A 15,695-nucleotide genomic window follows, 5' to 3' on the forward strand; every position below is an offset into this window, starting at 1 on the left:
CCCCCGTCTGCTTAACAAGTGTTCGGTGTGCCGTAAAGCGCGCTCACCCTCGGCCCCCCTCTTTTGCCTGTCGCGCGCGCCCGCTGCTTTACGGCCTCTCTCGCTCAGCTTCGGGTCCGCGGCAGCCCCGCCCCTTCTCCCCCACCTGCCCCACCCACTTTCCATCTGCCATTCCAGCGTGCAGATGGAGCTGCCGCTTTGACCGGCTCTTCCCTGCGTCTCTCGCGCACAGCTGGGCTGCTGGCCGCTGTCATGACAAGCCCAGGGAAGGCAGACGAGCCGGACCGGACCCTTTTTGTGGGGAACTTGGAGAGCCGCGTGCAAGAGGAGATTCTCTACGAGCTTTTCCTGCAGGTGCAAGGGACGGCGGGGCGGGGCCACCTTGGCAGGTGGGCAGGGCGATCTGGAAGTGGGCGGGGCTGGCGAGCCGTCGGCAGCAGGGAAGGAATGCTTACAAGGAGCAGCAGGTGGAAGATTTTTGTCAGGAGTCTTAAATTCGCAGTATGAAGCAAGGCTTCAGTCCTTTTCCATTCCATCGAGGATGTGTGAAATGTACCAAGAGGTGCCTTAAACAAAACAAAATGGAAAGATAAAATAGTCATCAGAAGCTAGGTATGCCTAAAACAGGGCTTTATTTATGATTTTTTTTCCTTGTAAATATTCAGGAAGCTTGACATTCAGGGTGGCTGGTCAGTTCTCAAGGTGATTGAAAATAAAGGCAATACAAAATGAAAACTATGACCATATTCTTAAAACCCAAAGGGGTTGCCACCTTTTCCTCCATGTTAGTACTGTGGTGCTAACCACCTTTTTTTTTGTACACCAGGCAAAAATTTAAAAAGTGACGCTTTTTGAGGCACAGACATAAAATTAGGTGAAATGCTACATTTATTTCACTGTGGCCTGCAAGCCCTGTGGGGGTTGGACTAGATGACCCCTGGGATCCCTTCCAACTCTAAGATTCTATTATTCTATGTTCTCCCCATCTTCTCAAAAATTCTCAGACAACCACTGAAAGCAATGGGAATGGAAGTAAAGAAAGGAAATGTGATTGATAAACATATTAAATGTTGGGAACTTCCCAGAGAATGGTTGCAATCTTAGGTGGAAAGGGCCTCTTTCTTTGTTTCCCAGGTGTCAGATAATTCATACATATTTGCTATCAATCATTGCTTTCCAGTTTTAACCACAATTTAATCATGATTCTTGTTGTGTTTTGGCATGCCGAGCAACTGATAATAGCTTACCACACCCTTAACAATAAACACAAAATGAAAGGGGGAAGGTTCGTGGTTTCCTTATGTTACTTCGTCAGGCTAACTGCTAGCATCTTGTTTGGACTTATCCCCTCTTTCTACAGTGATATTGCTGGAAGACTTTTCCTTCGTTCTGTGTGCTTCATATCCTTCCCATTTTAGTTTTCTTGCTTCTACATGGATACTTATATTTTATAAAGCAGAAATGCTTTCTTCTCCAGTAGCACAACACAAATAATCAATGTTCTTCTTGTTCCAACCTTCACTAAATTGGCACCTAATAGCTTTCTGATAACTTTGTTACATTCATATGATTCACACATTCTTTGTATCTTAGAGCTGGTAAAACAGAAATAATGGTAAATTACGGTAGATGTTTTAAAGCTTTAAAAATCTAGCTGTGCCTGTAGCTTGCTTGAGCAGGTATTTTTATTTATTTATGAACAGGGAGATCTACATGTTAAAAAGAACAAGCACCAGAATACTTGATTTGCTACTTCTACTCCTTGAAGAACTCCATCATCTGCAGTAGGCAACCTTGAACACAGACTGGAAAAATGCTGCTTCAGGGAAACTTGTCTTTTCTGGGGTGGGGCGGTGGGATAAAACAAACATTGATTCTCCTTGGAAAAGCTGAAGGCTTCAGTTATGACTCTGTCAGATGTGATGTTTACTTTTAAAACATTGGAAAATGTATAGAGCCATTATGCTGTGCAGCAACTGATATTTGACACTACTGAATACTGGCAAAATACAAAGACATCTAGCTTGTTTTCTGTGAGTTGTCACATTCTTATCACGTGTCCCCTTTCAGTTTCCTCATCAAGACAGAAGTGGGTTTTATTGATTAATTCAGCAAATCTCTGTTTTCACAAATTACTGCCTGAATCTGTTATAATGAAGAGATGCTGAAGATCCATATAATTTCATTTTTTACTGGTTTTTAATATATACCTTTCCCTCAATCATATTTTACCAGTATAGGTCCAGTCGTGACCGACTCTGGGGTTGCGGCGCTCATCTCACTTCATTGGCCAAAGGAGCCGGCATACAGCTTCCGGGTCATGTGGCCAGTATGACTAAGCCGCTTCTGGTGAACAAGAGCAGCGCACGGAAACGCCGTTTACCTTCCCGCTGAAGCGGTACCTATTTATCTACTTGCACTTTGAGGTGCTTTTGAACTGCTAGGTTGGCAGGAGCTGGGACCAAACAACGGGCGCTCACCCTGTTGCGGGGATTCGAACTGCCGACCTTCTGATCAGCAAGTCCTAGGCTCTGTGGTTTAACCCACAGCGCCACCCGCATCCCCATTTTACCAGTATACACAGCAGTTAAAAGAAGGAACACTGTCTGTTTATAGTGAGAACATAAGAACAGTCTGTGGTATCAGACCAATGGCCAATCGAATCAAACATCCTGTTCTCACAGTGGCCAACCAGATGCTTGTGGGAAACCTGTTCTCACATTGGCATTCTGCTGGATTTCATATAAAGCCTGAGGAGTAAATGTGAACAGGATTACACACACAAACAAAAAGCCTGATTAATCATTCTGCTCTTTGGGCTGTAGACTCATCTCTGCCTGACAAGAGCTTCTGCTCATTTGAAGAGTGTCAGAATTTCTTCATCTTATTTCCCTTGCTAATCTAGCACAGAAAAAGAAGATCAAGATACATACAGTCTATTAACCAACAATTGTGAAATATACTCAGAGTCGCAAAGTGATTTCATGCTCTTTATTCAGCTCATAGTGGTGAGGAGGAATGAATGAATGTCCCCTCAAAGTATCTGCTTTATATACATTATTTACACAATGGGCTGCACATGATTGGCTAATTCCAGGATTCTACTGTAGGCCAATCAGGTTGTGGATTCACTTCTATCTGGAGCATGATTGGGTGGTTCCTGCTAACCAATCATACTGCTGCATTGTTCTAGGACCAATCAGACTGCTGCCTTTTGGAGCCTATTGTTCTAGGACCAATCAGACTGCTGCAGTTTGGATCCTATTCAACTCAGTACATAACACCCCTCCCCTCTAAGTTCCAGTCCTGCCCGGAAGGTCGCATTCATAGTCCTCAAGGTACGCCGGTGGCCTACGTGTGCGTTGCGGCCTGGGGTGTTCCCTGGTCCGGGGTTCAGGTTCTGGCTCGTGTTCCAAGGATGGGGCTGTTTGGTCTGGCGCAACCGGCTCGCTCAGTCGTGGTTCTGGTTCCGGTGTCCTTTCGGCCTCGCGGGTCCTCTCTGTATTTACTGATTCTGCCTCTCCTGCTTGCCCCTGCTGCTCTATGGGCCTCACTGCCCCACTGTTCCCTTGGGACTCCTCTGACCTGTCCTCCTCCTCCTGGTTTTCTCCCGGGAATCGTCGCCGTATCTGGTCGCAGTGGCGGCGCCAGCATTGCCCCCCATCTGTTAGCACCTCGTACGACACGGGGCCCGTGACCCTGGTGACTGTGGCAGGTACCCATGCAGGGCCTGCCCCAAAATTCTTTGCGTACACTGGGTCCTGGGCCTCGAAGGTCCGGGGGTTCCTGCCTTCCCCCACCACTACCTCATCCTGAGCTCTATCGGGGTGAAGGCGGTCCAATCTGATTGCAAGGCGCCGACCCATTAGTAGTTCAGCGGGGCTCCGGCCAGTCGTTGAGCTGGGGGTGCTGTGCTGTGCTAGAAGGAATGTGGCAAGGCGGTACTCCCAATCCCCTTGCGTCATGCGGCGAAGGGTGTCCTTGGTGGTCCGCACCATGCGTTCTGCTTGGCCATTGGTGGCAGGGTGGAATGGCGCCGAACGGATGTGGCGGATGGCGTTCTGCACTGTGAAGGTTTGAAATTCTCCTGATGTAAATGCAGTCCCGTTGTCTGAGACGAGAGTGTCAGGGAGCCCGTGGGTTGCAAACAGCCTGCGTAGTACCCGGATGGCTGCGGACGTAGAAGTGGACGGTACCAGTGCGACTTCCAGCCATTTGGTGTAGGAGTCCACCACTATGAAGAATGTTTTCCCCTGAAAGGGGCCAGCGAAGTCCACATGCAGGCGTGACCATGGTGCTCGGGCGGACTCCCAGGACTGGACTGGGGCCCTTGGGGGATCTGGGCGGGATTCCTGGCAGGCCTGGCAGTGTTTGACCCAGGCCTCTATCTCTCCGTCGATCCCCGGCCACCACACATAACTCCTGGCAAGGGCCTTCATTCTTACTACCCCTGGGTGTGTCTCGTGTAGGGCTGTGAGGACCCTTTTGCGGAGGGGCTGGGGAACAACGACCCTGCTTCCCCATAACAGGCACCCCTTGTGGGCTGACAGTTCATGTTTGCGGGTTGTGTAGCCGGCGAATTCTGGCCCGGGGCTGCGGCTGGGCCATCCCCTCCACACCCAGTCCAGGACCCGGGAGATGACCCTATCTTTCTTGGAATGGTGTGCAACTTCTTGTGCCTGAATGGGGCGGTCAGGAAGCAGCTCCAGGCTCATAACCTCTTGTGCAGGTGCTGGGTCGGGGCCTGTTTCCGGTAGTGGTAGCCTGCTGAGGGCGTCTGCATGGCCCATCGCCTTTCCAGGGCGGTGAATCAGTGCATACTGGTAGCTGGCAAGGAAAATTGACCACCTGAGGACGCGAGGAGACAGCACTTGGGGGGTCTGCTTTTCGGGGGCAAACAAGCCAAGCAACGGCTTGTGGTCAGTCACCACGGTGAAGGGCCGCCCGTACAAGAAATCATGGAATTTTTTTACTCCCTTCACGATTGCCAGACCCTCCTTGTCGATTTGCGAGTAGTTCCGCTCGGTTTCGTTGAGTGTCTGGGAAAAGTATGCTACCGGTACCTCTCTTCCATCCGGGAGTTGGTGTCCCAGGACAGCGCCGATGCCATAGGGCGAGGCGTCGCATGCTAGCACCACCGGCAGCCTCTCGTCGAAGTGTGCCAAGACCGAGTTTGAGACAAGCAAGTCCTTGACTGCCTGGAATGCGGCCTCCTGGCGCTGGCCCCACACCCAAGGGGCCCGCTTGTCCAGGAGTCTGTGTAGGGGCTCCGCTACCGCCGCCTTGTGGGGAAGGAAGGAATGGTAAAAGTTCAATAATCCCAAGAAGGCCTGAAGTTCAGTCTTGTTCTTGGGCGCTGGGGCATCACAAATGGCCCGTACCTTGTCCCCAGTCGGGTGAACCCCTTCTGCATCCACCATAAATCCCAGAAAGTCCACTTGAGGCACTCCTAGTAGACATTTTTCCCGCTTCACCTTGAGACCCGCCATCTGGAAACGGTGCAGAACAGTGCGGAGGCGGTCCTCAAACTCCTCTGGTGTGGGCCCGGCAATCAACACATCATCAAAGAAGGGGGTGACACCAGGAATCCCTTTAAGGAGAGAGTCCATTAGATTCTGGAATATGCCTGGTGCCACGCTGACCCCGAATTGCAGCCGCTTTACCCTGAACGCTCCTCTGTGCGTCACAATCGTCTGTGCCTCTGCTGTGGCCTCATCTACTGGCAGCTGTTGATATGCTTGGGCCAAGTCCAGCTTGCCAAAAATTTTCGACCCAGCCAGGGTGGCAAGGACATGGCTGACCACTGGCACTGGGTATGCATGGGCCATGAGGGCCTTGTTTATGGTACATTTGTAGTCTGCGCAGATGCGGACCGAACCATTAGGCTTGACGGGTGTGACGATTGGGGTTTCCCAGGGGGCATTAGGCACCGGCTCCAGCACTCCTTGCTCCACGAGTCGGTCCAATTCCTCATCTATACGGGGTTTCAGGGCGAATGGGACCCGGCGGGCCTTGAGCCTGACTGGTCGTACTGCGGGGTCAAGCTGTAGAGCAATGGGGGGGCCCGTATACGGCTGACCACTGGCACTGGGTATGCATGGGCCATGAGGGCCTTGTTTATGGTACATTTGTAGTCTGCGCAGATGCGGACCGAACCATTAGGCTTGACGGGTGTGACGATTGGGGTTTCCCAGGGGGCATTAGGCACCGGCTCCAGCACTCCTTGCTCCACGAGTCGGTCCAATTCCTCATCTATACGGGGTTTCAGGGCGAATGGGACCCGGCGGGCCTTGAGCCTGACTGGTCGTACTGCGGGGTCAAGCTGTAGAGCAATGGGGGGGCCCGTATACTGTCCCAATTTCCCATCGAAAACCCCCGGAAACTCCTTGCATATGGCGTCCACGTCCACTTGTAAGCTCATGTGGTTCACCCCGGTGATGGCTAGTCCCAGTGGTCCAAACCATGCCAACCCCAGTAAGCTAATGTAGGGGCCCTTGACCACAAGCAAGTCCAGTTGCCGCGTCCGCCCTCGGTATTGCACCCTGAAGGTCCCCACCCCCATTGTGGGGACCTTACGTTTCTGGAAGTCCCGGAGGGTGAATGGGGCCGGCCTGAGTTTGGGACCCCCAGTAGGACACAGTTTCCTTAAGGTCCTTGCCGAGATTATGGATAGAGTTGAACCCGTGTCAAGCTCCATGCGGCATGGGGCCCCCTCTATCTGTACCTCTACATAAATTTTCTCTACGTTGGGGTGGGGCAACTGGTATACCTGGAAGTCTGTGAGCTCCGTCGAGTTGCCTTGGTGCGTTGGGCCCCGGGACCTGGGGCTCTTGGATTGGTCATCTGATGCCTGGCTTCGGGTGGGCCGAGCCCGACACACCCGGGCGATGTGTCCCAATTTTCTGCACTGCCTGCACTCTGCGTTGCGGAAACGGCAGGTCCTCCTCTCGTGACTTTCTCCACAGCTTGCGCAGTTCCCTCCTTCTCGTCGAGGCAGCTGTGGTATGTGGGCTGCTTGAGTGCGCTGCTGTACTCGGTGCACCTCCTCCCTGTCGGATCCCGAGTCGTTGGTGAGGTCTTCGTGGTGGACCCTCGGTTGGGACGGCTGGCTCAGCCGTGCCTCTTGCGTCAACCTCTCAGCAGCTTCCGTTGCCAGGGCCTCCTCCAGAGCGACCTGGAACGTTAGGTTCTTCTTAGCGTAGAGGCGTCGTTGCAGCTTCTCATCCTTCAGGCCACCGACGAGGCGGTCACGAAGCATGTTCTCCAGCTCTGAGAAGTTGCAGAACCGGGCAGCTTGGCGGAGAGAGGTCACAAACCCAGTTATGGTTTCCCCAGGGGCTTGCCGCTTTGCGTAGAAGGCATTTCGACGAGCCACCACTGAGGGCTGTGGCGAAAAGTGCCCCTTCAGCTGTTCCATTATTGTTTTGTATGGAACAGTAGCGACGTCTTCAGGCGCAAGGAGAGCCCGGGCGATTTCAAATGTCTCCTCTCCGCAGACGCTGAAGAATATTGCCCTCTTCTTGGCGTCTTCTTCATCGGTGACCCCTTTGGCTTCTAGGAGGAAGGTGAAACGGGAGGCGTACGCTTCCCAGTCTCCAGATGCTGGGTTGAATGGCGAGAAGCTGCTGTCAGTTGCCATTCTGAGTTCCTTGTGTCCCGGAGCTGAAGCCTGGATACACGGTGCGAGGCAGCGGTGCGGCAGGTGGCGGTGCTGCGGTGCTGTGTGTGGCAGTCAGCTCAGCGGGATCCCACCTTCGTCGCCAGTGAAATATACTCAGAGTCGCAAAGTGATTTCATGCTCTTTATTCAGCTCATAGTGGTGAGGAGGAATGAATGAATGTCCCCTCAAAGTATCTGCTTTATATACATTATTTACACAATGGGCTGCACATGATTGGCTAATTCCAGGATTCTACTGTAGGCCAATCAGGTTGTGGATTCACTTCTATCTGGAGCATGATTGGGTGGTTCCTGCTAACCAATCATACTGCTGCATTGTTCTAGGACCAATCAGACTGCTGCCTTTTGGAGCCTATTGTTCTAGGACCAATCAGACTGCTGCAGTTTGGATCCTATTCAACTCAGTACATAACAAATTGGTTCAATCTCTTCTTGGATAGCTCTTATATTTACCTGTAGATCCTTCTACAGTTTTACACTTCCTTGTTGTTTGTACCGTATAACTCATGTACAGCAATCAACTTTCAACTGCTCCAAAATGAACAGCCAGATGTGTAGAGTTCATGTAACTCCTGTTCTAAACCACATGTACTGGTTTCCAGTTCATTTCTGGGCCCAGTTCATTGTGCTCACATTGGTGTTTAAATCCCTGAATGATTTAATCCCCAAATATGTGAAAGACTGCTTCTTTCTCTACAGCTCTTCTTGGTATTAAGATCAGCAGAGGGAGCCCTCTTGGTATTTTCACCAGCCTCAGAAGTTCACGGAATGGCAGCCTTGAACAGGGCACTCCCTGTGACAGTCCCTATGCTGTGGGAATCCCCCCCACAAAGGAAAGGCACCTTCATTATGTAGTTATGCTGAAGACACACCTCTTTACCCTGGTATTTCACACCTGAGATTTATATATAGAGGACCCACCTTATTCTCTTGACTGTAACAGGTTTAAGGGTAAAGGGACCCCTGACCATTAAAAGTCCACTTGTGGACAACTCTGGGGTTGTGGCGCTCATCTCGCTTTACTGGCCGAGGGAGCCGGCGTTTGTCCGCAGACAGCTTCTGGGTCATGTGGCCAGCATGACTAAGCTGCTTCTGGTGAATCAGAGCAGCGCATGGAAACCCCGTTTACCTTCCCGCCGGAGTATTGCCTATTTATGTACTTGCAATTTGACATGCTTTCGAACTGCTAGGTTGGTAGGAGCAGGGACTGAGCAATGGGAGCTCACCCGGTCGCGGGGATTCGAACCACTGACCTTCTGATCGGCAAGCCCTAGGCTCTGTGGTTTAGACCACAGTGCCACCTGCGCCCCTGGTAACAGGTTTACAATAGTGTTAATATTGTATTTTAAAATTGCTGTAGGGCTCAGAGACCTTATGGTGTAAGGTGGGTAAGAAATAACAACAACAATTTATTATATTTTGGACTGCCTACATATATCCCCAAAAAATCCTTAAGTGCTTTGCTAGTTGCCACAGTCCATGTGAATTGGATTGATATGCTAAATAGAATAAAATGTATGAATATGAGATATGCAGACTTTGAATATGTCATGGAAATCTTTGTATATTAAAGTAAAATTACAGCATAATGGCATGTGTTTGTTGCAATGCTGAAATAGCTGGTACCCAATATTATATACCTTTTATTCGACTTTTGGTCCAGCAAGCCTTAGAATCAGCAAACAAACAGCTGTTTCCTTCCTGGGATTTATGAGAAAGTAATGCTTAAGTTTCTTGCAGGCTGGACCGGTAACCAAAGTGACCATATGCAAGGACAAAGATGGAAAACCCAAGACTTTTGGATTTGTCTGCTTTAAACACACAGAGTCAGTGCCTTATGCCATAGCTTTGCTGAATGGGATTCGTTTATACGGAAGACCAATTAAAGTGCAATATCGGTTTGGTAGGTTTAGCTACCTGCCAACAATTTTTTTTACAAAACCTGGGCATATAATGCACAATCCTGACGTGAAAAGTGATTGTTAGTGGATATTTAATGCATTAAAAAGCAATTCTGAGAGTATAAAAATTCTCAAACTAATTGGTATACAGTATTGCATTTTTACCCTTTAAGACATCCCACTTTTGCAAGAAGGTAGGAAAAAAATCCTGAGTTTATCACAGCAAAAATGTGATCAGGTAATAGATATATTCTTTTAGGAATCAATAAATGAGAACCGAATCTTACAAAATATATTATTATTTTACAGTCTGTACTTTGTTACCGTCCTAGCAGAGTACAACATTGTAATGTGTTCACTTGAAACTGCTGGTCTTTTTCAAATTCCTTTAGTTCAGACTTTCAAAATGTCTTTGTACAAAACTCCCCCCTCCCTCTATTATGTCCATGTAGCAGGTTAGATGCAGCATTGTTCTGTAATCTTTCTGGCAAAACTATGCTGTAATTTTTCCATTTTTTTTCAATAGAAAACTTGAAATATGTAGTGGCTACCAATATTATAAGTTAGTTTTTCCTTGAAGAGTTGTCAGCCTGTTATGTTATAATCTGCAAATACTTTTTTATCACTGATAATCTCTAGTGAGTCTTCATGACCACTTGCAAGTTGAAATATATCAATGAATCACAGTTATTCAGAAACGTACCTTGGCCAGGATCCATATAACGTCTTGGTTTCACACAAGGACCGTGTGCCTTAGCCTGGGAAAACTTGCAATATTTGTTCTTTGAACTTATCTGGCCAACATGATAAATCATTAACTGTTTTTGAACCTTTCAGTCATTTCAATAGCAGTCTGCCATATGCTATTAAAGACTGCCGTTTGAGAAAAAAACTAGTCTAGAACTCACTTTTTTAATTGTTTAGGGAAGTTTTTAATATTTGATGTTTTATTCTGTTTTTAATCTGTTGGGAGCTGCCCAAAGTGGCTGGGGAAACCTAGACGGGTATAGATAATAAATTATTATTAATTATTATTATTCATAGGGATCCAACTAAAGCTGCAGTCCTAGCCATGACTAAAAAGCAAGTCCCATCAAATTCAATGGGGCTTATTCCCCAGTAAGTGGAATTGGGTTTGCAGTCTTAGTCATAATCAGAGAACCACTGGAAGCAACAGACATTTAAGTATACAATGGTACCTTGGGTTACAGACACTTCAGGTTACAGATTCCGCTAACCCAGAAATAGTACCTTGAGTTAAGAAGTTTGCTTCATGATGAGAACAGAAATCACGCAGCGGCAGCGGGAGGCCCCGTTAGCTAAAGTGGTACCTCAGTTTAAGAACAGTTTCAGGTTAAGAACAGACCTCCAGAATGAATTAACTTCTTAACCTGAGGTACCACTGTATTCAGTGGGTCTGCTCTTGAGTATAGCCTGAATATTACCCCGATTCTTGGAGACCAATAAAGAAATTACCATTGGGGCTTGCTATGATAATAATGTTTCCCATATTAACTACTGAATAATGTGCTCCAAAATGAAATTATTTTCCATTTAAAAAGTTTGCATAAAAGTAAATTCAACTTTGGGTTTTTGGAGATGGGTGGAAATTGTAGCTTGGTATTGGATAGGTTATGCACTTGGTTTTAATTTTAATAGGTGTTTACAATAAACTAATTATAGTAGTATGATTGCTGAATTTTGTTTCTATATTGGACTTCATTTCTATATTGTAAAGTATGTTAAGCATTCAGAAAAAAATGAAATCAACTCTTGACTAGACCAATTTTAATCATTTTCAAAATTATTATTATTCCATTCATAGGGAGTTCCCACTGTGTAGAGTTAATCAGTCATTGCCAGAATGTGGAACATGATATACAGTCATCAACACACAGGTAATGGCTTTTTTCCAGTATAAAAATATCATGGAGTTTAGTTTAGACACAACCTCTGTTCTGATACCCAATATTATGTGGTATATGTGCACTGAAAGTATAGACTAATCTTCATTTTTGCATTCTGAATTAGTTCCTAAATTATGTATAATGTTCAGCCTTAATGTCTGTCCTATCCTATGTTTACTTCCTTGTAAATTCTACTATGGGATTTATTCCCAGGTAAGTATGTAAGAATCACAGCCTTTGTATATTCCCATCTGAAGGGATAAGAAGTTCTATAAGCTGACATAGACTCCAGTTCTATCCCCTGGCTCTCAGTAACAGGGCCAGATGGAGCAGTACAGTGAGTGCTGCACCTGCAGCCACAAAGTTTAAGCTGGGAGGGGCAAGAAAGAGTGGGAGGGTATGGGCAAGACAGAATGCTCCCAGGCTGTCACAATGAAGAGGTCCATATCCCATTGTGGCAGTGGGGTCCACACAGGATCCAGCAAATTCTGTGCTGGCCCTGCCCCCATTGTAGCAGTTGTCATTTGGGCAGGTTCAGCTGACCACTCCTCCCTGACAGTGGAGACTGGCAGAGATGGGCAGGCCTGGGTTGCTCTGCTGGCTCCAGATCTGTACAAATTTATCTGGGAGTAAATCCTGCTGGACATGCAAAGGGTTGTGTTGTAAAGAGCCCCGAATCACACCTATATATGTATGTATTGAAAAATGAGTAAATCTATTAGCATTCACTCACCATATCTCCCTACTTGCTCTTTTTATAGGAATTTAGAGCCTTATGGTGGTACTCCATTACCTCTAAGTCCTTTTCAGGTGAATAATAGCCCACCACAGGATTATTCTGCCTTTCAGAACATGGTAAGATTGAAATAATGATCACAAATCTATCACAACAATAGATAGTGTAGAGACACTTTATAGGATGTGTAATGGAAGGGGGGACTGCCAAACACACAACTTGTGGAAACTCTTTCCCCCTTTCCCATGCTATGGCTTTAGTTATGAACCTGCACCCATACCTGTGCAGCTGCTTAGTGAAGCCAAGATTATAGCTGGCAATCTGCCCCTCTGTGCCAGCTGTGCCAACATCCTTCCGGAAACAGAAATTGACTGGACTCTGCAACAAAACTCATTGTGCTAGGCTGTCTTTAGTATTGCCTAGCCATGTCTGGTAGATCCAGGCCAATGAGTTTGTAACCACTTTGCTGGTCATGCTGAGCTACAGCAAAATTTGTCTTTCTTCAAAACAAACAAACAAAACACCCCACCCACCCACCCACACATTTATGTCCTCAGCACTTCCAATATGAAGCATTCTAGGCTAGGACAGCACTGTGACAAATTCCAATAATCTATCAGCCTATAGTTGTGAACATCAATGATATAAATGGGATGGAGGCATTCTTTCATTGCTTACATTGGCATGTCTGCCTCACATAATTTCTGTGTCTATTTCATGTTAAGACCCCCTTTAAAAACCTTATACATTAGTGTGTCATGCTTGAACTGGAAATGGTTTTAGGAGCAGACCAGTCATGCCAAACTTCATATCTATAACCAATGCATGTGTGTGTGTGTGTGTGTGTGTGTGTGTAAGAATTACTTGATTTTTACAGTCTACCTGATAAAGGACTAGTGTAAATCAAAGCTTGTCCAGCATGTCCAGTACCTTTCATTCTCTAGAACTAATGCAGCAATTCTCTTCCAAACTTTAAAATATTAATTTACCTTCTATTTTCTAGATGACGTGTTTCTTAGCACACCAATATACCCCTTATAATCCAATGGGACAGCAATTTCCTTGCTATCAGATGGCATCACCACCGTTGTTTCCAAGTTTTCCTGTTCCAGCCTATCTGAATCCAGGACAAACCTCTTTTGAATGTGTGTACCCAGAGCCAAAGAACCACACCCAGTATCTGGTTAAGGAAGGTTCATCTAAAAGGAAAAGGTCTCAGGAAACTAGTGACAGTGATAGTAGTGTGGGAAATGATAGGAAAAAAACAAAAAGAAAGTCAACAAAACTATAAGGACATAAATATGTGTACAATGGGGTTGACTACATAGTGCCTATTTGCACCCTACTAAGAAATATGACATGGCTATTGTGGTATATAAGATTATTTATAATGGTTTAAGGTAAAGTATTATAGAAGTTACACTCTGATTAAAAGGGAGAAATAGCATTTTTTTGGATTTTTTTAAAAATCACCTTACTACTTCACAGAAAAGAATATACAAAGCATTTTAATCTCATCTAGTAACTTTGTCCACAGTAAAGAGTGGCTGTCTTTAGCCTAGCTTGCAGTTATTCAAAATGGTTTATATAGTTTTTGGTCCTCGTGATTCCTTACATGGCTGCAGGAGTTCAGCCAACTGGAAATGCATAAATAGCATGTGGAGTTACCCTTTTCAGCTTTCCCACATCATGGTGGAGAGTGGGGCATTCAAACATGTAAATGAAACAAAATACTTGTGTACATGGAAATCTAACATGTTAGGTTTAGGCTTAAATTAAGCACTTCTCTCAACTATGCTAGCTTTCCTTGTGGAAGTTGTTTGTTTGTTGTTAATGTGGAGAAACATACATATATATAACTGCTCCCTTACTGGTTCAAAAGGGTCATAGCACTTGTTATTTCTGCATGTTTGAGTTGGCTTTAAGGCTGCAGTTTGATTCAGCTTGAGGATCTAGTGCCACAAAATTCTGTGGGATTTACTCCCAAATAAGTGCAATATGATTGCAGTCTCACTTGGAAATCCAAGAACTGTATTGGAACCAGAAGGATTTCATTCTGAGTAAATATATTTATGAAAAGAATGCCAAATCCATATATACAAGGGACACAAATACTGTAAGAATATTACTGGCTGCTATTGAAGGAGATATGAGAATGAAGTAAATTTTCTCTGAAGATATGCCTTGCTTGCAAAGTTGTTTGTGAATTCAAGGGACTAGCCTTGCAATTCTGGATTGCAGAGTATATATAGGCACAAATTATTGGTTAAGTTCTTTCCCACATGCAAATGTTGAAAGGCTTGAATTTTCATACAATGTCACAATGTGATGCAGGTAAACAATAAAGCTTATTGCTAAAACCTGCTTTTGATGCTTGGCAAGATATTTCTATTTCATGACCTATGCAGATATGTCTTATTCCTGTAAGACTGACGAGAGAGAACAATTGGTTACTTTTCTATTACTGACAGAAACTCGGTTATTCTTAATATTTCAGTTACAATCTGGAGTCAGTCACCCATTTACATTCATACTTCTCACGTTACATACAGTGTTTTTCTATGACATCAGTTCATACACCTGCTGGTTCCATGCAGTTATGTGTAGAAATCAAGTTGTGTACAGTACATGCAGCTTTCTGTGAATCACATCACAGGTTGTATTCAATTGCACTGTTACAAGGAAATGCCTTCTCTTGTAGAAATGACATACTGTATATTGGAAGTCCTGACCTTCCAAGTGCCATATACATATATTCCACAGAGCTTCATTACAGACGATGGTCAGAAACACTACAACTTTGGGAGAGCAGTCCCTCCCACTTTATCCCCATGTGCATGTTAAGTATTACTTGTGAGGGGAGGCGGGGAAACAATCCTTATCTGCCTCCTGGCTGATCAGTGCATTTCTAGTCATCAATAATATTATTGATAGGAAGAATTCTGAAGTTCCTACACACCAATTCATAGAAACGTTAAAAATGTTGCTGCATTTAATATGCACATATTCAGTTTTTAAAATGGTGATAAGTACCATTAAGGCCAAGCAGGATTGGAACTGTGGTGGGTGTAGGGGGAGTTTAACCCTCCCACACTTTGAATTAAAATTTCACCTTCCTCCTTGCTCTTTGCATTGGGAGAGACTATTCCACTGACCAATGTTGGTGATGTGCAACCACGTATTCATAAACAGGTTGTGCTGGTTTCTTGGCATCTGCCTGGGAAACTATGAAAAAGAAAAGCTAGATGAACTTACTTATTGCAGTAAGCTAGCCTGAAGGGAAGGATCCAGAAGCTTGCTGGCTATCTTTTGGAAGCATAGGTTCTAACATGTCCAGTTCTGTGGGAAACAGGGCAAGGCGTTCCGGCATGCATAGGCTCCTATGATGATTCTATATGATTTCCATATTAAAAGAGCGGATACTCTTTAGGAAAATCAGTCCAGTCTTAAGCAAGGTAGTATAATTTCTGA

The 15,695-nt window shown here is 45.7% G+C and overlaps 1 protein-coding gene across 1 annotated transcript; it reads left to right on the forward strand.

The window, feature by feature from the left end:
* Window positions 1-114: 114 nt before the first annotated feature.
* On the forward strand, window positions 115-14,588 carry RBM11 (RNA binding motif protein 11). Its single transcript, XM_081858553.1, has 5 exons — window positions 115-354; window positions 9,421-9,583; window positions 11,407-11,479; window positions 12,250-12,343; window positions 13,228-14,588. The coding sequence occupies exons 1-5, from the start codon at window positions 253-255 to the stop codon at window positions 13,513-13,515; spliced, it is 720 nt and encodes a 239-aa protein (XP_081714679.1). The 5' UTR covers window positions 115-252; the 3' UTR covers window positions 13,516-14,588.
* The last annotated feature ends 1,107 nt before the right edge of the window (window positions 14,589-15,695 follow it).

This window comes from Podarcis erhardii (assembly GCF_964252035.2).
Source record: "Podarcis erhardii genome assembly, chromosome: 4".
Classification (NCBI taxonomy): domain Eukaryota; kingdom Metazoa; phylum Chordata; class Lepidosauria; order Squamata; family Lacertidae; genus Podarcis; species Podarcis erhardii.

Excerpts from the sequence above, each read along its gene's own strand:
- RBM11 (XM_081858553.1), top strand. The coding sequence starts at position 253 with ATGACAAGCCCAGGGAAGGCAGACGAGCCGGACCGGACCCTTTTTGTG. Across the intron at positions 9,584-11,406 it reads TAAAGTGCAATATCGGTTTG|GGAGTTCCCACTGTGTAGAG; the intron begins GTAGGTTTAGCT and ends TTCCATTCATAG. Across the intron at positions 11,480-12,249 it reads ATACAGTCATCAACACACAG|GAATTTAGAGCCTTATGGTG; the intron begins GTAATGGCTTTT and ends CTCTTTTTATAG.